General features: G+C 41.9%; 1 protein-coding gene across 1 annotated transcript; it reads right to left on the bottom strand.

Moving 5' to 3' along the window:
* Positions 1 to 14,494: 14,494 nt before the first annotated feature.
* Positions 14,495 to 17,064, bottom strand: LOC123068881 (translation machinery-associated protein 22). Its single transcript, XM_044491558.1, has 7 exons — positions 16,730 to 17,064; positions 16,526 to 16,609; positions 16,363 to 16,427; positions 16,115 to 16,196; positions 15,845 to 15,912; positions 15,678 to 15,761; positions 14,495 to 14,992 (listed from the first exon to the last, which is right to left on the bottom strand). The coding sequence occupies exons 1-7, from the start codon at positions 16,890 to 16,892 to the stop codon at positions 14,936 to 14,938; spliced, it is 603 nt and encodes a 200-aa protein (XP_044347493.1). The 5' UTR covers positions 16,893 to 17,064; the 3' UTR covers positions 14,495 to 14,935.
* Between the last annotated feature and the right edge of the window lie 6,789 nt (positions 17,065 to 23,853).

The raw sequence follows: 23,853 nt of genomic DNA, 5'->3' as shown, positions 1-23,853 counted from the left end.
AAGCACCCCATCCTCAACATCGACATCACCAACCACATCCGCTTCCTTCTCAATCCCGCCGAGCACAATTACCACAAGTGGAAATCATTCTTCCTCATGGTCCTCCTTCGTTACGGCGTTATGTATCTCATCGAGCACCCACCCCCACCCAACGCCACCAGCCAGTACCTCGAGCTCGACACCCACGTCGCCCTCGCCATGTATGCCACCCTCTCTCCGTAGATCACGTGATCGGCGCCACCACCACCTTTGGTCTCTGGTCTCGAATCAGGGACTACTTCCTCGCCAATCGTGCGGCGCGGTACATGATGCTCAATCGTCAGTACCACAACCTCAAGCAGGGCGACCTCTCCGTCGACGAGTACGCGCGCCGCATGAAGCTCCTCACCGCGGGCCTCGCCGACATCGACCATGCCGTCTCCGAGGTGGATCTGACCACGCAGTTCCTTCACGGCATCGACGGCCACCTCGACACGATCTGGGTCGTGCTGGGGGACACGGTTCCCCTGCCCCCGTTTGAGACCGTGTTCTCACGCCTGAAGCTCGCCGAAGAGAACCTCACTCAGCGCACCGCTGATGCCTCGGCCATGGTCCTCGCCGTCCATGGGCTCGGTGGGCCCTCCGGTGGCTCCGGATCCAATAGCGGTGGTAGCTCCTCTTCTTGTCCGGGCAATTGGGCGGATCGTACCCTGGACCGCCTCCCCGACCGGGCGCCTGGGCGCGACTACAACAACCGCAGCGACGCTGGTGACCGCGGTGGTGACCACGGTGGTGATCGCGGTGGTGATAGTGGATGCGGCCGTGGCCGTGGCGGGCGCAATGGCCAACAGGGTTGCGGTGGCCCCTCTCCCACGCCGTTCAGCCCCTACTTGGGGTTCTTCGCCCCGTACGGCATGGCCATCCCTCCACCGCGCCCCGGCTGGGTGCCCCCGAACACCGCCGGTGTCCTCGGTCCTCGTCCGGGCTCCCATGCTCAGCCGTACCCGATGCAGTACTCCTCCTACCAGCAGCCGTCTTGGGATCACATGGCTCTCCTTCACGCCGCCTATAGCAACCAGGGCTTCAACAACACCGCACCGTCCAACGAGTGGTACCTCGACAGCGGCGCCTCCAACCACGTCACCGGCAACCCTGGTAACCTCACCCACTCGAGTTCTTCTTTATAGCGTAAATTCTCTAGCATTGTTGTAGGCAATGGCCATCGCCTTCCCATCCATGCCACCAGCTCCACCTCCCTCCCTCCCCACAATTTTCAGCTGCGCAACATCCTATTCTCCCCTTCTGTCACCACTAGCCTCATCTCAGTTTTCCAATTTACCAAAGATAATGTTTGTTCCATCGAGTTTTACCATTTTGGCTTTCTTGTGAAGGATCTTCGCACCCGGAGGGTAATCTTGATCTCCGCTAGCTCCGGCGACCTCTACCCGTTCTTTGGCAATAACACGACGCGGTGCACTGCCCTCTCCGCTATGACCTCCGATGGTGATGTGTGGCATCGTCGACTCGGCCATCCAAGCACACAATCCTTCCATGCCATTACTAGTAGTTTTCCCTTTCAATGTAATAAGCCATATACTGGCCCTTGTAATGCTTGCCAACTAGGGCACCAACCTAGACTACCTTTCCTTTCTTCTACTAGCCGCACCAATGCTCCGTTCGAGCTCATTCATTGTGATCTATGGACCTCTCCGGTCGTGACTTTTACTGGCTGTGAATATTACTTGGTTGTCCTTGGCGATTTCTCTCACTTCTCTTGGTCCTTTCCGTTACGGCGCAAATCGGACATGTCCCTTACTCTCCAACGTTTCTTTGCTCATGTACGCACCCAATACAATGTTGTCATCAAGGCCCTCCAATGTGATAATGGTGGTGAGTTCATTAACTCCACCCTCCGTTCCTTCTTCTCTACCCATGGCATCTCCTACCATTTTTCGTGCCCACACACCTCCCCTCAAAATGGCAAGGCCGAATGACTCCTACGCACCACAAATGATGTTGTACGAACCCTCATCTTCCAAGCCAACCTCACTCCATCGTTTTGGGTGGAGGCCCTTCACACATCCACGTACCTCCTTAATCGCCGCCCCTCACGTGCCATTCATGGCCATACACCTTACTATCGCCTACACGACATCCACCCCACCTACGACCATCTTCGAGTCTTCGGTTGCCTTTGTTTCCCTAACCTATACGCCACATCTTCCCACAAACTTGCACCTCGGTCCTCTCGTTGTGTCTTCTTGGGCTACCCACTCGAGCACAAAGGCTACCGCTGCTACGACTTAGACTCACGCCGCGTCATCGTTTCACGAAACGTCATTTTTGATGAGACCGTTTTTCCCTACGTCTCTCCCACACCAACAACCAGCTCACCACCACCCACAAACAATCCCAACCAAATCTCTCTGCCGCACTGCCCTCCCGATCCCAACGCGCCAGCTGGACCCCACCACCCGTGCGCACCCGCCCCACCTAGCGATCTGCCAATCGCGTCGCCCCGCACACCAGTCACCCAATCCCCCCGCTCCACGCGCTCCACCCCCATGCGCTCCACCAGCCCGACCGGATCTTCCTCGCCTCCCACGCCATCCCCACCTATTGGCCCGCAACGCACTACCTCCGACCGCACTCCTGCCAACCAATCTCCCTCGGATCGCGCGCCCACCTCGTCCACCTCTCCTCTGACCGAATCCCCCTCGGATCACGCGCCCAGCTCCGGCCCCAGCGATTCCCATGCAGTCTACCACGCACCGCCACGTCATCCTCCCCATGCAATATCAATCCATCCCCCCATCAACGCACATAAAATGCACACACGCGCCAAATCAGGTTTCTGTCAACCTAAGCGCCTCTTCCTCACCACCCAACAGGACTCCCCCATCTCACCCATCCCCGCCACATATCGCTCGGCCCTCTGAGACCCCCATTGGCTCCATGCAATGCAAGATGAATTTAACACTTTAATAAAGAACTCGACTTGGTCTTTGGTTCCAAAACCTGCAGGTGTTAATGTGGTCACAGGCAAATGGATATACCGTCACAAATTCAATCCGGACAGGTCCTTGGTGCGGTACAAAGCTCGGTGGGTTGTTCGGGGTTTCACTCAAAAGGAAGGCGTGGACTACGAGGAGACTTTCAGCCCGGTGGTGAAACCGGCCACGATCCGTGTGGTTCTCAGCCTCGCCACCTCTGGTTCTTGGCCTATACATCAACTTGATGTCAAGAACGCATTTCTCCATGGGGAGCTCAAGGAGGCAGTCTATTGTGCACAACCATCCGGTTTCATCGACAACTCTCACCTGGACCATGTTTGTCTCCTCCGTAAGTCTCTCTATGGCTTGAAACAAGCCCCCCGCACGTGGTTTCATCGTTTTAAGTCCTTCCTCTTATCCCTTGGTTTTCATGCCTCCAAGAGCGACTCCTCACTCTTCATTCTGTCCCACGGGTCATCCATTGCTTACCTACTCGTCTACGTTGATGACATAATTCTAACCGCTAGCACACCACATGTTCTTCATTCCATCATCCACTCCCTCAAAGCCGAATTTCCATGACAGACCTCGGTGAGCTCCGTCACTTCCTTGGCATTAATGTCACACCCAACCAATCCGGCCTCTTCTTGAGTCAGCAACAATACACATTAGAGGTTTTGGATCGCGCTCATATGCTCAACTGCAAACCCGTGTCCACCCTAATTGACACCACCGCCAAACTCTCTGCTACCGATGGCCTACCCCTTTCCAACCCAACCACCTATCGTAGCATTGTCGGTGCCTTGCAATGCCTAACCCTTACTGTTGGTGAACGTAGTAATTTCAAAATTTTCCTACGCACACGCAAGATCATGGTGATGCATAGCAACGAGAGGGGAGAGTGTGTCCACGTACCCTCATAGACCGAAAGCGGAAGCGTTATGACAACGCGGTTGATGTAGTCGTATGTCTTCACGGCCCGACCGATCAAGCACCGAAACTACGGCACCTCCGAGTTCTAGCACACGTTCAGCTCGATGACGTCCCTCGAACTCCGATCCAGCCGAGTGTCGAGGGAGAGTTCCGTCAGCACGACGGCGTGCTGACGATCTTGATGTTCTACCGTCGCAGGGCTTCGCCTAAGCACCGCTACAATACTATCGAGGTGGACTATGGTGGAAGGGGGCACCGCACACGGCTAAGAGATCCAAGGGATCAATTGTTGTTATCCCTAGAGGTGCCCCCTGCCCCCGTATATAAAGGAGCAAGGGGGAGGGGGCGGCCGTCCTAGGAGGGGGTGCGCCAAGGGGAGTCCTACTCCCACCGGGAGTAGGACTCCCTCCTTCCTTGTTGGAGTAGGAGAAGGGGAAAGAGGGGGAGAGGAAAAAGGAAAAGGGGGCTGCGCCCCTTGTCCAATTCGGACCAGAGGGGGGGCGTAGGCCTCCTTCCTTTTGGCCTCTCTCCTCTATTCCCGTATGGCCCAATAAGGCCCATATACTCCCCAGCGAATTCCCGTAACTCTCCGGTACTCCGAAAAATACCCGAATCACTCGAAACCTTTTCGAAGTCCGAATATAGTCATCCAATATATCGATCTTTACGTCTCGACCATTTCGAGACTCCTCGTCATGTCCCCAATCTCATTCGGGACTCCAAACTCCTTCGGTACATCAAAACTCATAAACTCATAATATAACTGTCATCGAAACCTTAAGCGTGCGGACCCTACGGGTTCGAGAACTATGTAGACATGACCGAGACACGTTTCCGGTCAATAACCAATAGCGGAACCTGGATGCTCATATTGGCTCCTACATATTCTACGAAGATCTTTATCGGTCAGACCGCATAACAACATACGTTGTTCCCTTTGTCATCGGTATGTTACTTGCCCGAGATTCGATCGTCGGTTCTCAATACCTAGTTCAATCTCGTTACCGGCAAGTCTCTTTACTCGTTCTGTAATACATTATCCCGCAACTAACTCATTAGTTGCAATGCTTGCAAGGCTTAAGTGATGTGTATTACCGAGAGGGCCCAGAGATACCTCTCTGACAATTGGAGTGACAAATCCTAATCTTGAAATACGCCAACCCAACATGTACCTTCGGAGACACATGTAGAGCTCCTTTATAATCACCCAGTTATGTTGTGACGTTTGGTAGCACACAAAGTGTTCCTCCGGTAAACGGGAGTTGCATAATCTCATAGTCATAGGAACATGTATAAGTCATGAAGAAAGCAATAGCAATATACTAAACGATCAAGTGCTAAGCTAATGGAATGGGTCAAGTCAATCACATTATTCTCCTAATGATGTGATCCCGTTAATCAAATGACAACTCATGTCTATGGTTAGGAAACTTAACCATCTTTGATTAACGAGCTAGTCAAGTAGAGGCATACTAGTGACACTATGTTTGTCTATGTATTCACACATGTATTATGTTTCCGGTTAATACAATTCTAGCATGAATAATAAACATTTATCATGAAATAAGGAAATAAATAATAACTTTATTATTGCCTCATATTTCCTTCAGTCTCCCACTTGCACTAGAGTCAATAATCTAGTTCACATCACCATGTGATTTAACACTAATATTCACATCTGCATGTGATTAACACCCATAGTTCACATCGTCATGTGATCAACACCCAAAGGGTTTACTAGAGTCAATAATCTAGTTCACATCACTATGTGATTAACACCCAAAGAGTACTAAGGTATGATCATGTTTTGCTCGTGAGAGAAATTTAGTCAACGGGTCTGTCACATTCAGAGTCATATGTATTTTGCAAATATTCTATGTCTACAATGCTCTGCGCGGAGCTACTCTAGCTAATTGCACCCACTTTCAATATGTATCCAGATAGAGACTTGAGTCATCTAGATTGGTGTAAAAGCTTGCATTGATGTAACTCTTTACGACGAACTCTTTTATCACCTCCATAATCGAAAAACAACTCCTTAGTCCTCACTAAGGATATTCTTGACCGCTGTCCAGTGATCTACTCTTAGATCAAAATTGTTTTCCTTTGCCAAACTCAGAGCAACGTATACAATAGGTCTGGTACACAGCATAGCATATTTTATAGAACCTATGACTGAGGCATAGGGGATGACTTTTCATTCTCTTTCTATTTTCTGCCATGGTCAGATTTTGAGTCTTACTCAACTTCACACCTTTGCATCACAGGCAAGAACTCTTTCTTTGACTGTTCCATTTTGAACTACTTCAAAATCTTGTCAAGGTATGTACTCATTGAAACTCTTATCAAGCATCTTGATCTATCTCAATAGATCTTGATGCTCAATATGTAAGTAGCTTTACTGAGGTCTTTCTTTTAAAGAACTCCTTTCAAACACTTATTTTATGCTTTCTAGAAAAATTCTACATCATTTCTGATCAACAATATGTCACTCACATATACTTATCAGAAAGGCAGTAGTGCTCCCGCTCACTTTATTGTAAATATAGGCTTCACTGCAAGTCCGTATAAAACTATATGCTTTGATCAACTTATCAAAGCGTATATTCCAACTCCGATATGCTTGCACCAGTCCATAGATGGATCGCTGGAGCTTGCACAATTTGTTAGCACCTTTGGGATTGACAAAACCTTCTGGTTGTATCATATACAACACTTCTTTAAAAAATTCATTAAGGAATGCAGTTTTGACATCCGTTTGCTAGATTTCATGAAATGTGGCAATTGCTAATATGATTCGGACAGACTTTAAGCATCGATACAAGTGAGAAAATCTCATCGTATTCAACACTTTGAACTTGTCGAAAACCTTTTGCAACAAGTCGAGCTTTGTAGATAGTAAAACTACTATCAGTGTCCGTCTTCCTCTTGAAGATCCATTTATTTTCTATGGCTTGCCGACCATTGGGCAAGTCAACCAAAGTCCACACTTTGTTCTCATACATGGATCCCATCTCAGATTTCATGGCCTCAAGCCATTTCGCTGAATCTGGGCTCATCATCGCTTCCTCATAGTTCGTAGGTTCATCATGGTCTAGTAACATGACTTCCAGAACATGATTACCGTACCACTCTGGTGCGGATCTTACTCTGGAAGACCTACGAGGTTTGGTAGCAACTTGATCTGAAGTTTCATGATCATCATCATTAACTTCCTCGCTAATTGGTGTAGGAATCACTGGAACTGATTTCTGTGATGAACTACTTTCCAATAAGGGAGAAGGTACAATTACCTCACCAAGTTCTACTTTCCTCCCACTCACTTCTTTCGAGAGAAACTCCTTCTCTAGAAAGGATCCATCTTAGCAACGAATAACTTGCCTTCGGATCTATGATAGAAGGTGTACCCAATAGTTACCTTTGGGTATTCTATGAAGACGTACTTCTCTGATTTGGGTTCGAGCTTATCAGGTGAAAACTTTTTCCATTAAGCATCGCAGCCCCAAACTTTAAGAAACGACAACTTTGGTTTCTCGCCAAACCACAGTTCATAAGGCGTCGTCTCAACGGATTTTGGTGGTGCCCTATTTAAAGTGAATGCAGATGTCTCTAATGCATAACCCCATAACGATAGTGGTAAATCAATAAGAGACATCATAGATCGCACCATATCCAATAAAGTGCGGTTACGACGTTTGGACACACCATAACGCTGTGGTATTCCATGTGGCGTGAGCTGTGAAACTATTCCACATTGTTTTATATGAAGGCCAAACTCGGAACTCAAATATTCTTCTTCACGATCAGATCTTAGAAACTTTATTTTCTTGTTAAGATGATTCTTCACTTCACTCTGAATTTCTTTGAACATTTCAAATGTTTCAGACTTGTGTTTCATTAAGTAGATATACCCATATCTGCTCAAATTATCTGTGAAGGTCAGAAAATAATGATACTCGCCAGGAGCATCAACACTCATTGAATCGCATACATCGGTATGTATTATTTCCAATAAATCAGTAGCTCGTTCCATTGTTCCGAAGAACGGAGTTTTAGTCATCTTGCCCAAAAGGCACGGTTCGCAAGCATCAAATGATTCATAATCAAGTGATTCCAAAAACCCATCAGCATGGAGTTTCTTCATGCGCTTTACACCGATATGACCCAAACGGCAGTGCCACAAATAAGTTGCACTATCATTATCAACTTTGCATCTTTTGGCATCAATATTATGATTATGTGCATCACTACGATCGAGATCCAACAAACTATTTTCATTGGGTGTATGACCATCGAAGGCTTTATTCATGTAAACAGAATAACAAGTATTCTCTGACTTTAAATGAATAACCGTATTGCAATAAACATGATCGAATCATATTCATACTCAACGCAAATGCCAAATAACATTTATTTAGGTTTAACACTAATCCCGAAAGTATAGGGAGTGTGCGATGATGATCATATCAATCTTGGAACCACTTCCAACATACATCGTCACTTCACCCTTAACTAGTCTCTGTTTATTCTGTAACTCCTGTTTCGAGTTACTAATTTTTAGCAACTGAACAAGTATCAAATACTCAGGGGCTACTATAAACAGTAGTAAGGTACACATCAATAACATGTATATCAAATATACCCTTGTTCACTTTGCCATCCTACTTATCCACCAAATATCCAGGGCATTTCCGCTTCTAGTGACCATTTCCTTTGCAGTGTAAGCACTCAGTTTCAGGCTTTGGTCTAGCTTTGGGCTTCTTCGCGGGAGTGACAACTTGCTTGCCATTCTACTTGAAGTTCCCTTTCTTTTCCTTTGCCCTTTTCTTGAAACTAGTGGTCTTGTCAATCATCAACACTTGATGCTCTTTTCTTGATTTCTACCTTCGTCGATTTTAGCATCACGAAGAGCTCGGGAATCGTTTTTTGTCATCCCTTGTATTATAGTTCATCACGAAGTTCCAGTAACTTGGTGATGGTGACTAGAGAACTCTGCCAATCACTATCTTATCTGGAAGATTAACTCCCATTTGATTCAAGCGATTGTAGTATTCAGACAATCTAAGTACTTGCTCACTAGTTGAGCAATTCTCCTCCATCTTTTAGGCGAAGTATTTGTCAGAGGTCTCATACCTCTTGACACGGGCATGAGTCTGAAATACCAATTTCATATCTTGAAACATCTTATATGTTCCATGACGTTTCAAAAATGTTTTTGTAGTCCCGGTTCTAAGCCATAAAGCATGCTGCACAAAACTATCAAGTAGTCATCATATTGAGCTAGCCAAACGTTCATAACGTCTGCATCTACTCCTGCAATAGGTCTGTCACCTAGTGGTGCATCAAGGACATAATTCTTCTGTGCAGCAATGAGGATAAACCTCAGATCACGGACCAAGCCCGCATCATTGCTACTAACATTTTTCAACTTAGTTTTCTCTAGGAACACATATAAAACATAGGGAAGGAAAAACATAGGGAAGCAACAACGCGAGCTATTGATCTACAACATAATTTGCAAAAATACTACCTGGACTAAGTTCATGATAAATTGAAGTTCAATTAATCACATTACTTAAGAACTCCCACTTAGACAAACATCTCTCTAGTCATCTAAGTGATCACGTGATCCAAATCAACTAAACCATGTCTGATCATCACGTGAGATGGAGTAGTTTTCAATGGTGAACATCACTATGTTGATCATATCTACTATATGATTCACGCTCGACCTTTCGGTCTCCGTGTTCCGAGACCATATCTGTTATATGCTAGGCTCGTCAAGTTTAACCCGAGTATTCCGCGTGTGCAACTGTTTTGCACCTATTGTATTTGAACGTAGAGTCTATCACACCCGATCATCACGTGGTGTCTCAACACGAAGAACTTTCGCAACGGTGCATACTCAGGGAGAAAACTTCTTGATAATTAGTGAGAGATCATCTTAAAAAGCTACCGTCGAACTAAGCAAAATAAGATGTATAAAAGATAAACATCATATGCAATCAAAATATGTGTCATGATATGGCCATGATCATCTTGCGCCTTTGATCTCCATCTCCAAAGTACTGTCATGATCTCTATCGTCACCGGCACGACACCATGATCTTCATCATCTTGATCTATATCAATGTGTCGTCACATGGTCGTCTCGCCAATTATTGCTCTTGCAACTATTGCTATCTCATAGCGACAAAGTAAAGCAATTATTTGGCACTTGCATCTTATGCAACAAAGAGACAACCATAGGGCTTCTGCCAGTCGCCGATAACTTCAGCAAAACATGATCATCTCATACAACAACTTATATCTCATCACGTCTTGACCATATCACATCACAACATGCCCTGCAAAAACAAGTTAGACGTCCTCTACTTTGTTGTTGCAAATTTTACGTGGCTGCTACGGGCTGAGCAAGAACCGTTCTTACCTACGCATCAAAACCACAACGATAGTTCGTCAAGTTAGTGTTGTTTTAACCTTCTCAAGGACCGGGCATAGCCACACTCAGTTCAACTAAAGTTGGAGAAACTGACACCCGCCAGCCACCTATGTGCAAAGCACGTCGGTAGAACCAGTCTCGCGTAAGCGTACGCGTAATGTCGGTCCGGGCCGCTTCATCCAACAATACCGCTGAACCAAAGTATGACATGCTGGTAAGCAGTATGACTTGTATCGCCCACAACTCACCTGTGTTCTACTCGTGCATATAACATCAACGCATAAAACCTAGGCTCGGATGCCACTGTTGGGGAACGTAGTAATTTCAAAATTTTCCTACGCACACGCGAGATCATGGTGATGCATAGCAACGAGAGGGGAGAGTGTGTCCACGTACCCTCGTAGACCGAAAGCAGAAGCGTTATGACAACGCGGTTGATGTAGTCGTACGTCTTCACGGCCCGACCGATCAAGCACCAAAACTACGGCACCTCCGAGTTCTAGCACACGTTCAGCTCGATGATGTCCCTCGAACTCCGATCCAGCCGAGTGTCGAGGGAGAGTTCCGTCAGCACGACGACGTGGTGACGATCTTGATGTTCTACCATCGCAGGGCTTCGCCTAAGCACCGCTACAATATTATCGAGGTGGACTATGGTGGAGGGGGGCACCGCACACGGCTAAGAGATCCAAGGGATCAATTATTGTTGTCCATAGAGGTGCCCCCCTACCCCCGTTATATAAAGGAGCAAGGGGGAGGGGGCGGCCGTCCTAGGAGGGGGCGCACCAAGGGGAGTCCTACTCCCACCGGGAGTAGGACTCCCTCCTTCCTTGTTGGAGTAGGAGAAGGGGAAAGAGGGGGCGAGGAAAAAGGAAAAGGGGGCTGCGCCCCTTGTCCAATTCGGACCAGAGGGGGGGCGCAGGCCTCCTTGCTTTTCGCCTCTCTCCTCTATTTCCGTATGGCCTAATAAGGCCCATATACTCCCCGGCGAATTCCCGTAACTCCCCGGTACTCCAAAAAATACCCGAATCACTCGGAACCTTTCCGAAGTCCGAATATAGTCGTCTAATATATCGATCTCTACGTCTCGACCATTTCGAGACTCCTCGTCATGTCCCCAATCTTATTCGGGACTCCGAACTCCTTAGGTACATCAAAATTCATAAACTCATAATATAACTGTCATCGAAACCTTAAGCGTGCGGACCCTATGGGTTCGAGAACTATGTAGACATGACCGAGACACGTTTTCGGTCAATAACCAATAGCGGAACCTGGATGCTCATATTGGCTCCTACATATTCTATGAAGATCTTTATCGGTCAGACCGCATAACAACGTACGTTGTTACCTTTGTCATTGGTATGTTACTTGCCCGAGATTCTATCGTCGGTATCTCAATACCTAGTTCAATCTCGTTACCGGCAAGTCTCTTTACTCGTTCTGTAATACATCATCCCGCAACTAACTCATTAGTTGCAATGCTTGCAAGGCTTAAGTGATGTGTATTACCGAGAGGGCCCAGAGATACCTCTCCGACAATTGGAGTGACAAATCCTAATCTCGAAATACGCCAACCCAACATGTACCTTCAGAGACACATGTAGAGCTCCTTTATAATCACCCAGTTACGTTGTGACGTTTGGTAGCACACAAAGTGTTCCTCCGGTAAACGGGAGTTGCATAATCTCATAGTCATAGGAACATGTATAAGTCATGAAGAAAGCAATAGCAATATACTAAACGATCAAGTGCTAAGCTAACGGAATGGGTCAAGTCAATCACATCATTCTCCTAATGATGTGATCCCATTAATCAAATGACAACTCATGTCTATGGTTAGGAAACTTAACCATCTTTGATTAACGAGCTAGTCAAGTAGAGGCATACTAGTGACACTATGTTTGTCAATGTATTCACGCATGTATTATGTTTCCGGTTAATACAATTCTAGCATGAATAATAAACATTTATTATGAAATAAGGAAATAAATAATAACTTTATTATTGCCTCTAGGGCATATTTCCTTCATTTACACGTCCGGACATATCATATGCGGTGCAACAGACTTGTCTGTTCATGCATCAACCACGGGATACGCACATGCAACTCATCAAGCGTGTTCTTCGCTATCTCCGGGGTACCACCCACTTTGGCCTTCAGCTATATAGGTCCTCCTCTCTTGATCTCGTGGCCTATACCGATGCCGATTAGGCGGGTTGCCCTGATACGCGAAAATCAACGTCGGGGTTTTGTGTCTTTCTCGGCAACAGCTTGATCTCCTGGTCCTCCAAACGCCAGCCGACCGTTTCACGCTCCAGCGCCGAAGCCGAATACCGTGGCGTTGCTAACTGCGTTGCCGAATCATGTTGGGTCCGCCAGCTTCTCCACGAACTCCTGCGCCCTCCTTGTCGAGCCACCATTGTATATTGTGACAACATCAGTGCATCCTACCTCTCTTCTAATCCGGTTCAGCATCAGCACACTAAACATTTTGAGATTGATCTTCACTTCGTCCGTGATCGCGTGGCACTCGGCGAAGTGCGTGTTCTCCATGTTCCGTCCAGTTCTCAGTTTGCAGACTTGTTCACCAAGGGGCTTCCTTCACAGGTCTTCACTGAGTTTCGATCCAGCTTGAACGTTCTTCCCAACGGCGTTCCAGCTGAGGGGGGGTGTTAACATGTATGTATGTAGTGCGCACGACTCCTCCTAGATTGTAGGATCTCAACTAATTCCCCCGGCCTGCGTGCCTTGTCCATGGGGTGTATATATGTAACACTGATGTATGTGGCATAATCAATTCATGAGAGCAAGTTTACTCTCCAACTGATATCTTGAGTAGCTTTTGAGATCGTGCTAGTGCAGATGCCAAGTATACTGATATTTTCTCGATATCAATATATTCCCTTTTAAAAATATCTCTAGAACATAATTGGGATGTATTTTTTGGCGCTATGAGACTTACCACCGACGCAGCCTACGTACATATGGCTAGTGAGTGGTATTAAAAACTCGAGGTCACGACTTATATTCACGTGTGAATAAATAACAAACTATTGTCAACTCCTTGGCCGGAGCCTGTACCGGAACATGTCCAGAGCAGCAGCATTTTCGGCCGGGGGCCGGGATGGCTGGAGTAATCCGGGGCAGGAAGCCAGGGTGGCACCGACAAGGGATCACGTAGGAATGAGCTTTGCATTTGCTGATGGCGGTAGTGTACACCACCATCCTGTCGTGCCGAGATGGATCACGGTGGTATCAGCTCCAGCGAGGAAGGCGTGATTTATGTACTCTATATCCAACTGCACAGATCACGTGGCTCCAAGTTCGTAAGAAAACAAGGAGACGTCTCCCCTTTTTCTTCCTTCTGGCATCTTTTGCCTCATTAAGATCTCTCTCCAGTCTTTCCTCGCTGTCTTTTTATATTATTAGTAGGACTACATATATAGGAGTATATGACAACCAATGCACCTGCAACACTACTCAACCAAGTAGCACCATTGCAAGATGGAGTATAAATTATTTTCCCTCTTCAAATTGAAGGGGTTTGGTGGATTCTAATTTTTTTTAAGGGGGTCTGGTGGATTCTAGATGAATGAGGCGAGTGAATTAATATAAGATACTCCCTCCGTTTTGGATATTTCAATATGAACTACATACAGACTGAAATTAGAGAACAAACACATTAAATGTGTCTACATAGATCCGATTCACAAAAAGTTGAGAGATCTTGTATTTCTGAACGGAGGTAATAGTATTTGTTTTTTTGGTCTAATAATATAAGATAGACAATCCTGATGAAAAGTGAAGATCCTCTACAGTGTCGGCCTACAATAGTGCCAGGCCGTGATATAAGTCTCCATCGGACGAACCTTGCGTGAGGCCCCAGTATAAGCAAAAAAATAGACCGATTCTGAATTAAAGAACAAATCAGCTGGGGACCACAGCAACAACTTCGGTGAACAAGTTTAATGATCATGACGATTTATAGGAAATACTTTTAAAATGATTACATGGCCACACTAATTCATGATGCGTCATCCAGATCTATCTTGCTTCTTTTCTATAATAATGGGCTATCTAGTTCACACAGGACTCTGCAACAAAATGATGACAAAATACCAATGGTGCACACCGACAAAGATCTATCTCACTAAAAGTAGGTTATAACTTACTGGATGCAATACAAAGTAATACAAAACACCAGACTGTTCCTATGAAAGCAGAGGAGACTGGAGCACTACTAATCTGCACTTATCTCTGCAGGTTCACAGATAGTTGGTACTGAATTGTTCTGAAACTAGGATTGAAAAACACATTAAACATATATAAACCACATATGGATGTCATACTCGCCTGCAGGAGGAACTCGACTATCAAATAAAAGATGATACACGAAGGCGACGTGCCAGCGGTAGTTAAAACACCACTTGTGAACTGACCCACAAGTCAAAATGGAGCGAGTAGTATCTCGGGAGTAAGGATTAAGAACCCATGTGACAGGCATGCCTTAACGGCCATCTCTTGCCTTATATTTCTATCATATTTGTAACTCCACTGGTGTATTGCCTTGTAAACCATATTCAATCAAGCAGCAGCAACCTTCCTTCCATCTTCAATGAAATATACGGCCGATTCAGGAACCTGAAAGACAGAAAAGCAAGGAGTAACCAACATGAACAAAAAGAGTCTTGCTAACTTTAATCAGGTTATGGTGATAGGTCAATAACTGGTGAAGAACTAAATTAGTTGTTCTATCAGTGTTCAACCGCAAAAACATAATATCAGATTGTGCTACCTATTAGTCTAAAGCAGAATGAATCCTAGTTGAGATCCAGAATAACCAGAGTATTACGAAACATATTTCATTAAAATGGAACCTATATCAGCAATTGATGAAGGATTGATGAGGTTTGTTTGTAAAGTACAGAAGGTAAACCATAGGAGATTGATTCCACAAATTTACTACATAACCTTCTAAGCAAACATCAAATGGTCAAAACACCATTGAGCCAACCCCATTATCTATTAACCATGTAAGCACCAACTGAATGCCAGATCCCCACAAAGCAACGTTGCTCTCCATTCCTATATATATACACCAAGCAGGAAGTAATAACTAATAAGTATTCCTTGACTTCTATAGTTTCACTTTCTTGGTCTGGAAGGAGATTACTGATTTGGATTTCCTAATCATTACCGCAAAGATAACATCAGTCTTCCGCGTGATGTGAACCCGAATGCATTGTCAAGTTGATCAGAATGCTAACGACGATGAAAGCATACATGACATGTAGACCATAATAAGATGCAGAGATGGATAAATTACATCTGGCCATGTAGCTGTAATGAAGTCCACAACATCATATGATATGTCTCCTTGGACATCGATTTGCTCCTTCTCAGTTGGGCCCTGGGGAACAGATTAAAGAGAGAATTAGACAAGTCCTAAATGAAACACTAAAAGCCTTCGTAGTTCCATAGATAACTGATTACCTTGACAACCGAAGCTCCAGTAGCAAACTTCTTTCCAAGCTTCTTCGAAGCATCACTCAGCTTTACACCTAAATGTTCAGGAAACATACACGATCTATTAAACTATGTCAAACCTTAATAGCGAACAGATAGTATCATCAAACTTCAAGGCAGGTTCAGCTCAAGCCTGGATCTAGCATCTACAGAGCAACCTCTTCCACAGAGTTCAAAATATGTTCATCTCCAATCTTTTTACTTCACTAGCTGCAAACAGTTAAGTGTACCACTCACCAAACAAATCCAGGCCTTTCACCACAGTAACACACTTGCGCTTGTTGCGGACAATCTTCTCAATAATAACCTCTTGCTTGTCCTACACATAAAAAGGGGCATTGGCATTCAAAAACATTGCAAGACAGGCATTCTACATTGGCCCGAACTCAAACCAGAATAACAAATCCTCAATTTCAGACTAGCATCTAGGGGTGAAGTCAAACACCTGGAAAGTGAACTGTGTAAAGTGTGCAAAGGGAACCAACCTTTTTCTTGAGCTTACCACCCGGCAGTCGTTTCACCTCTTCAGTCTTGGATGCCGAAGCACCCCCTGCAAACACAACACACATCAATTTGACAGAACATGTCCTAGTTCTAGGTTAAACAAATAAGAGGGGGGAGATAGCCAAAGCACGAGCTCACAGCAACCTGCGCTTGTGGAGCCGTCGGCGGTGGAGATGCTGACGCCCTGGAGGCGCTCGCCGACCTTGCCCACGTCCTTATCATCGCCACCTTCACAGATCAAACGAACCACCACACGCAGCATTAGAGAGCGGGACCGACACAAGGCAGGCGTAAACGAAGTGGGGGATAACAAGCGAGAAGGCTAGGTAGGTAGGTCATGGGGCAAACCGGAGGAGGAGGCCACGAGCTCGTCGGGGTAGACTCTGGGCGCGTGGGCGCGGAGCCACGGCTTGCAGCGCTCGAAGTCGGGGCCGAACTCGCAGTACTCCGCGGGGAGGCCGCAGACGCCGCAGTAGAGCACCTTCGCCGGGGCCGGCTTCTCCGCCGCCATCGCCGCCGCCGCCGGATTCGATCAGATCTGATGGGGAATGCTCGACGAGGTGGGCTGCGCGAATCTGTGTTGCCCTGCTCGAGTGCTCGTGGAGTCGTGACGGATTTGGTTCTGCTCGACGGATTTGGGTGCGATTTTTCTGGAATTTCCTATTTGACGCTCGCTGCGTCAAAATGTCGGGCAAACGCACAGGCAACCAGAGGCGAGCGATTTAAATGGGCCGGTCTGTTTAACACGCTTCACACATCCCGGTTTTGGGAACCTTCTAGACTTTCCCAGCCGGTTTTTTCCGATTTTGGGAACCTTCTAGACGGTTCCCTGAACCGTTTTTCCCTTTTATTTTCTCTTTATTCTTTTCTATTTCTTTCTTTTTCTGTTTTCTGTTTAAAAAATGTTTTGAATTCTCAAAAAATGTTCAGGGTTTTCAAAAAATGTTTGATATTTGGAAAATGTTTTTGCTTTTTAGAAAAATGTTCTTCAAATAAGGAAAATGTTTCTGCTTTTTTCAGAAAAATGTTCTGGATTTTCAAAATATGTTAGGTATTTTCAAAATTTGTTCCTCAAATTCGAAAAATGTTTTTTGCTTTTTCGGAATTTTTTGTGGATTTGCAAAAAAATGTTCTCTGTTTTCAAAATTTGTTCTGGATTTTGAAAAAATGTTCTTGTTTTTCGAAATTTATTCTCAAAATTCGAACAATGTTTGTATTTTCAAAAATTGTTCACGTTTATGAATTTGTTCAGGATTTTCTAAAAAGGTTCTCATTTTCAAAGTTTGTTCTCAAGATTCAAAAAATGTTCGTGCTTTTAAAAAATTGTTCACGCTTCCAAATTTGTTCGGGTTTTTTTAAATTGGTTCTCATTTTCAAAATTTTCTTCTTAATATACAAATTTGTTCGTGGTCCCAAATTTGTTCAGAATTTTTCAAAATTATTCTTTGTTTTAAAATTTGTTATCAAAATTCAAAAAATGTTCGTGCTTTAGAAAATGTTCGCGTTTTCATATTTGTTCTCTGTTTTAAACAACGTTCATGTTTTCGAAAAATGATTGAGAAATTCAACGTTTTTTCATTTTGATTTTCAAAAGAGAAAAAAGCAAATAAGCAGAAAAAAAAGAAGAGAAAAAGGATACTATCTGTCTCTTTTTCTTTTCTTTTCTTTTTTGTTTTCTGTTTCTTTTTTTCCTTTTCAAGGTTATTTTATCTTTTTAAAACTAAGTTCATGTTCAGAAATTGTTTTTCGATTTAGAATAATGTTCTTGCCTATAAAAAATGTACGAAATTTAAAAAATGGTCACTTTTCAAAAAATGTTCATAAATCCAAAAAATGTTTGCGATTTTCAGAAAATGTTCTTGTTTTCATAAACTGTTGGAAATGCTTTTGTTAAAAATAATCATAAATTTCCAGGAAAATCTTTTTGCATTAAAAAATGTTCGTCATTTTCAAAAAATGTTCATGATTTAGAAAAATGCTTTTGTTGAAATTATAAAAAATTGTTCTTCCTTTATAAATTGTTCACATTTTCAAAAAATGTACATGCTTAAAAACACCTACATGAATTTCAAGAACAATTATCATTTTCAAAAAATGTTCTTGTTTTCAAAACTTTCATAGTTCTACAAATTTGTTCATGTTTAAAAAAATATTCAGGAATTAAAAAAAATATTTCTCGTTTTCAAAGTTTGTTCACCATTTCAGAAAAATGTTCATTTTTCAAAAAATGTTTGCGATTTCAACATTTTGTTCGCAATTTCAAAAAGTATTCACATGTTTAAAATTTTGTTCACGTTTCCAAAAGGCGTACAATACAAATTTTGTTCGCATTTTAAAAAAAGTTCCTGTTTTAATTTTTTTGGTGCTGAATTAAAGAAATGTTCCTGTTTTCCATTTTAAAAAGAAACGAAAAAATGTTCGTGATATCAAAAAAATGTTCATGTTTTTCGTAATTTGTTTGTTTTCCAAAAACATTTTTGAAAATTGTTCGGGTTTTGGAATCTGTTTGGGGTTTGCAAATTTTGTTCGTGTTTCATTTTTAAATCAGAAGTAAAAAACATCTTCACTTTTCCAAAGAAGAAGTAATACGAAAAAAGCAGCATTTTGAAAGTGCTCGCAATTTTCAAGAAATGTTTTCAAAAAGTTTTCCAAATCTCAAGCCTGCTGTCTGTTCTTATATATTTCTGCACTTTTTATCATCAGATGGTGGCGTGTAGTGTAGTGGCTAATGGCTTGTTGTTGGAGTCTCAGGTTATGGGATCGATTCCTGGTACTCACTGCTGGTTTTGCAGCTCTTTTTGTCGCGCGCGAAAGGAAACGAAACAACGATCGGGTTGGTGGGCCGGCCCAGTCAAGCGTCAACCCTGTGCGTCAAACTGTTGTTTGACGCAAAATGCGTCACATAGGAGGTCTCGATTTTTCTCTACCTTTCCTCCTCTCGGGAAAGGCGCAAGAGAACAAAGGAACCGGGGGTGTTGGGCTAGTGGAAATCCAGCCCAGGAGTTTCAGGGTTTTTTTCCGGCTTGGGCTGGGCTAGGCTAAGCAGTGTGTTGATTGGGCTATTCCTATTTCACGATCAGTGCAGAGATCTCTTTTTTCTCTATCTCTAAGGCCCTGTTTGGTTCATAAGTCCTAGGACTTTTTTTAGTCCCAACTTATAAGTCCCAAGCCCCTAAAAAGTCCCTACCTGTTTGGTTCCTGGGACTTATAAGTCCCTATAAGACCATATTACAACTATAAGTCCTTATAAGTCCTTCCTTGAGAGTCTTATTTTATAAGTCCCAAATGCCCACTTTAAGTCCCTATAAGTCCCTCCTGTTTGGTTTAGATGGGACTTATAGTGACTTTTTTAAGTCCCTAAACCAATAAGTCCCTAGAAACAAACACCCTCTAAGAATGTAAGGTTTTATGTTTCACTTTTCTTCCACCACCCTTTCATCCAACCTTTCCCGTAATCAATCACCTCGCTTTACTTACCTTCTAAACCAATTGCAATTTAATTTACTTACCAAACTTTTAATCAAATAAGGTAAATCACGGGCAGGATTTGATAACATTTATTTACACAATCGCATTAATATGAGCAGATAAATAACAAGTTAACGTATTAGAATATTTATATCGCGTTTGCAACGCATGGACATTGCCATAGTTTGGAGAGAGAGAAAAACAAGTTTACCTACTACTATATCTCGGCATCTCGCTTACTGCAGCAAATTTGGACTTGCCCATAATCTCTGGTTTGAGAAACCTTCTACTTGGTTTTGAGCAGTTTCAAGAAGCTTCTAGTTCGGGAGTTTTTTTTCCAGTTGCTATGCCGGTTTTCCTTTCTATGTTTTCTATTTTATTTTCCTTTTTTCCTTTCTTTTTCAAATTCATGAACTTGCCAGTCTACACAACTTAGTATATGAACATTTTTCACATGTCATCAAAATTTCAAATAAATACCTGAACATTTTGTTACATTTTCACGTATTTTTTTGCATAAAATGTATAATATTTATATGTAATAACATTTTTTAAAATTAAAAAAATGAACATTTTTTAAAATAACAAAAAGTGAACATTTTTTGTGCCACTATAGTTTTACATGTTATGATTTTTTTTATTAAATTGCTCAGTTTTTCAAATTTCAAGAACGTTCTGAAAAATGCCATGAAATACATTTCGAAACACATTATTATCTTTTTCAAATATTATGAACTATTTTTTGAGAGTTCATATTTTTTACAAATTACCCGAACAAAATTTAAATTTCAATGAACCCTTTAAAAAAATATAATGAACAATATTTTCAATGGCGTGACCATTATTATTTGAATGCAAAGATTTTTTTTCTTATATATTTGAGAAGTTTTTTTTACATTTCATGAACATTAATGTGTGATGATGTTTTAATCTTTTTAACAGAGTAAATTATTTTTAAAAAATAGAATATTCCAAAATATATAGAAACAATAAAATCAGAATTACAGTTGGTAGAGAAAACCAATGCTACGTCTTTGTGCCACATCTTTTGTCTTAGAAAAACCAACGTTGGCAAAGAGAACCAGTTTTACAATGTAACGGGCAAGCCCACTACAGCAGTGTTGTAAGCGAGCTCATATATGTCTTGTAGTATGCAAGGTAATTTCCTATTCGCCGCTCTCAGCAGCAAGAACTCGCAAGTTCGCATAGCCGGTCGATCCGATAGGTCGTATTGGGCCGGCTTGTTTAAGCGCTTTCATCGTTCCCGGTTTTGGGAGATTCCCAGCCGGGTTTCTACGGTTTTGGGAACCTTGAAGAAGGTTCCTGAACCAGATTTCTTTCTTTTCTGTTTTTCTTTTTGTTTTCTTTTTTTGTTTCTTTTTTCCTTTCCTCTCCTTGTTTCCTTTTTCTGTTTATTTTCTTTACTTGTTTCTTTTGTTCTTTTCTTTTCATTTTCATTTTTCTTTTTCAGATTTATTTTTCTTTTTCAAAAAATATTCGCATTTTACAAATTTTGTTCATTTTTATGAAGAATGTTCCTGTTTTCAAATTTTGTTCATAACTTGCAAAATTTGTTTGCTTTGTTTCAAAAAATGTTATAATTTCATGAAATGTTTCATTTTGAAATATTTGGTCAAAATATAAAAAAATGTTCGTGGTTTAAAATTTTATTCATAATTTCATAATTTCTTTGCAACTTCAAAAAAGTTTCATGTTTTTCAAAAACATTTTCTGCAGTTTCAAAAAAAATTCGCATAGGCGAAAACATGTTCTTGTCTATGAATATGTTCAAAAAGTCAAAATATGTGCGCACTTTTTCAAAATAGGGACTATTTTTCTGAATTTTCGAACAAATTTCAGGTTTGAGAACACTTTTTTTGCAATGTTTCAAAAATTGATCATGTTTCAAGAATTGTTTCCAACTTTAAAAAAATGATCATTTTTCAAAATTTGTTTGGTACGTTTTTCTTTAAAAAAAATCACATCTTTAAAAAATTGTTCATCATTCTAAAAAAATGTACCCATTTTTTTTAAAAAATCACAAATTAGAAAATGTTCTTGTTCTCCGAATTTTTTCACAAATTAAAAAATGCTCCTCTTTTCGCATTTTGTCAAAACTTGTTCATGATTGTGAATTTTTGTTTGGAATTTAACAAAATGTTCATAATTTTTTCGTATTTGTTCACAAATTCAAAATATGTTCCTGTTTTTAGTTTTTTTTCAACAATTGAAAATATTGTTCACATTTTCAAAAAACTTGTCTGTTTTTATCAAGCTGATCGTAATTTTAAAAAATGTTCCTGTTTTTCAGTATTTGTCCACAACTTCGATTTTTTTTGTTTTTATAAATTTGATTATATATTCAGAAAAATGCTAAAAAAACAAGCTCGTGTGTGTTTGTAAAAAAGTTCTTACATTTAAAAAAATCAGAAATTACAAGAAAAGATCGAAAAAAGAAAAAATAACTGGATCTGGTGGTGTGACAAGATCTATAGTATTCACATTGCCATATCACCACAAGCATCAATCAGGCGTAGTGGTTAGGTACATTGTTCTACAAGTGCGCGGTCGTGAGATCGTTTTCTCTCTGAAGCTTCGTGTTTTTCTTTTATTTTTTACACTGCTCGCGGCCTGTGTAGGCCAGCCCAGTCGGGGGACTGCCCTGTGCGAAGTTCGGACATTGTGCCACAGAATGCGGTAGATAGGAGGTCCATTCGCTGACTATCTAGTGAGTTATTCACGCAACAGGGGAGCGTCTATATCTTGCATACGGGAGCACCTATGTGCCACTTCTGCGGCAAAAACACGGATGTTCGATTCAAACTCACGATCACACTCTGGTAGAACAAAAGTAGGTAGCCAATATGGCTGATTCGTGTTCGTCGTGAAAAGGAAACACGAATACTTAGAACTAGCCACATCAGCAGATCGGATTATTTTTCCATCTTTCAATCATTTCTCGAAAGTTCTGAATATTTTAAAAAAAATCTGAACATTGTTAAAAACACACATTCAAAAAATGTGAACAATTTTTTGAATTTTTTTTACCGAAATTTAAAAACAAGAACAATTTTTGAAGTTGTCGTCAAATTTTCAAAAGCAGGAACTTTTTTAAAATTCCTTTTTTTTAAATCACGAACAAAAATTTGAAAACATGAACTACTTTTGATATGTGAACAAATTTTGGAAAGTAGGAACATTGTTTAAAAAGTATGAACAAATTTTGAAAGCAAGAATATATTTTTGAAAATCCGAATAATTATCTGAAAAAATTAAAAGCTTGAATATAAAAATAATATTTTAGAATAAAAACGGAAAATAATAAATGAAAAGGAAATGAAAAACAAAACAAATAAAAAAAGAACAGGAAAACACTTCGAAAAAATCCCAACAAATAGTGGAAGAAAGTAAACAGATGAACCCGATTTTGGGAACCATCTACAAGTTTCCCAAAAGCGATTTGCTCCTAGTGTGATAACGCTCTGAGTGGGCCAGCCAAGATTTCGCGCTCGGGTGGTTCGCGTTGCGTTGAATTGTCGACGCAACGAGCGGTAAACTAGAAATCGTGTCAGCGAATGCGCTGCTGCGCTGGACTAGAACGACCCATTGACTGATAGCCAGTTCTCTTTTTTGTTTTTAAGTTTTCTTAGTTAATTGTTACCTCCGCCTTAAATTATAAGACGATTGGTTTATGGGATGTGCCTCGGCTGGGTTTGTGCTTGCATTTCGTCTGGTTTTAAAAAAAGTTATATAGTTTTCTAATTATAGTCATGAATTATAAAATTGTTCGTAGAATCTAAAAAATATTGATGCATCCAGAAAATGTTTCAGAAATTAAGAAATGTTCAAAAAACTAAATGTTCTTCATTTTCTAAATGTCCCTAAAAAATTAAACCATGGATTTTCAAAATAAAAATTTAAAAGACGGGCACATAAAATAAACAATAAATAAAAATAACAAAATGTGAAGGAAAAAACCTTAGGGAAACCAAAAAGAAAAATAA

The sequence above is a fragment of the Triticum aestivum genome, chromosome 3B (assembly GCF_018294505.1).
Source record: "Triticum aestivum cultivar Chinese Spring chromosome 3B, IWGSC CS RefSeq v2.1, whole genome shotgun sequence".
Lineage (NCBI taxonomy): Eukaryota > Viridiplantae > Streptophyta > Magnoliopsida > Poales > Poaceae > Triticum > Triticum aestivum.
This window is presented reverse-complemented; position numbering and strand designations above follow the sequence as displayed.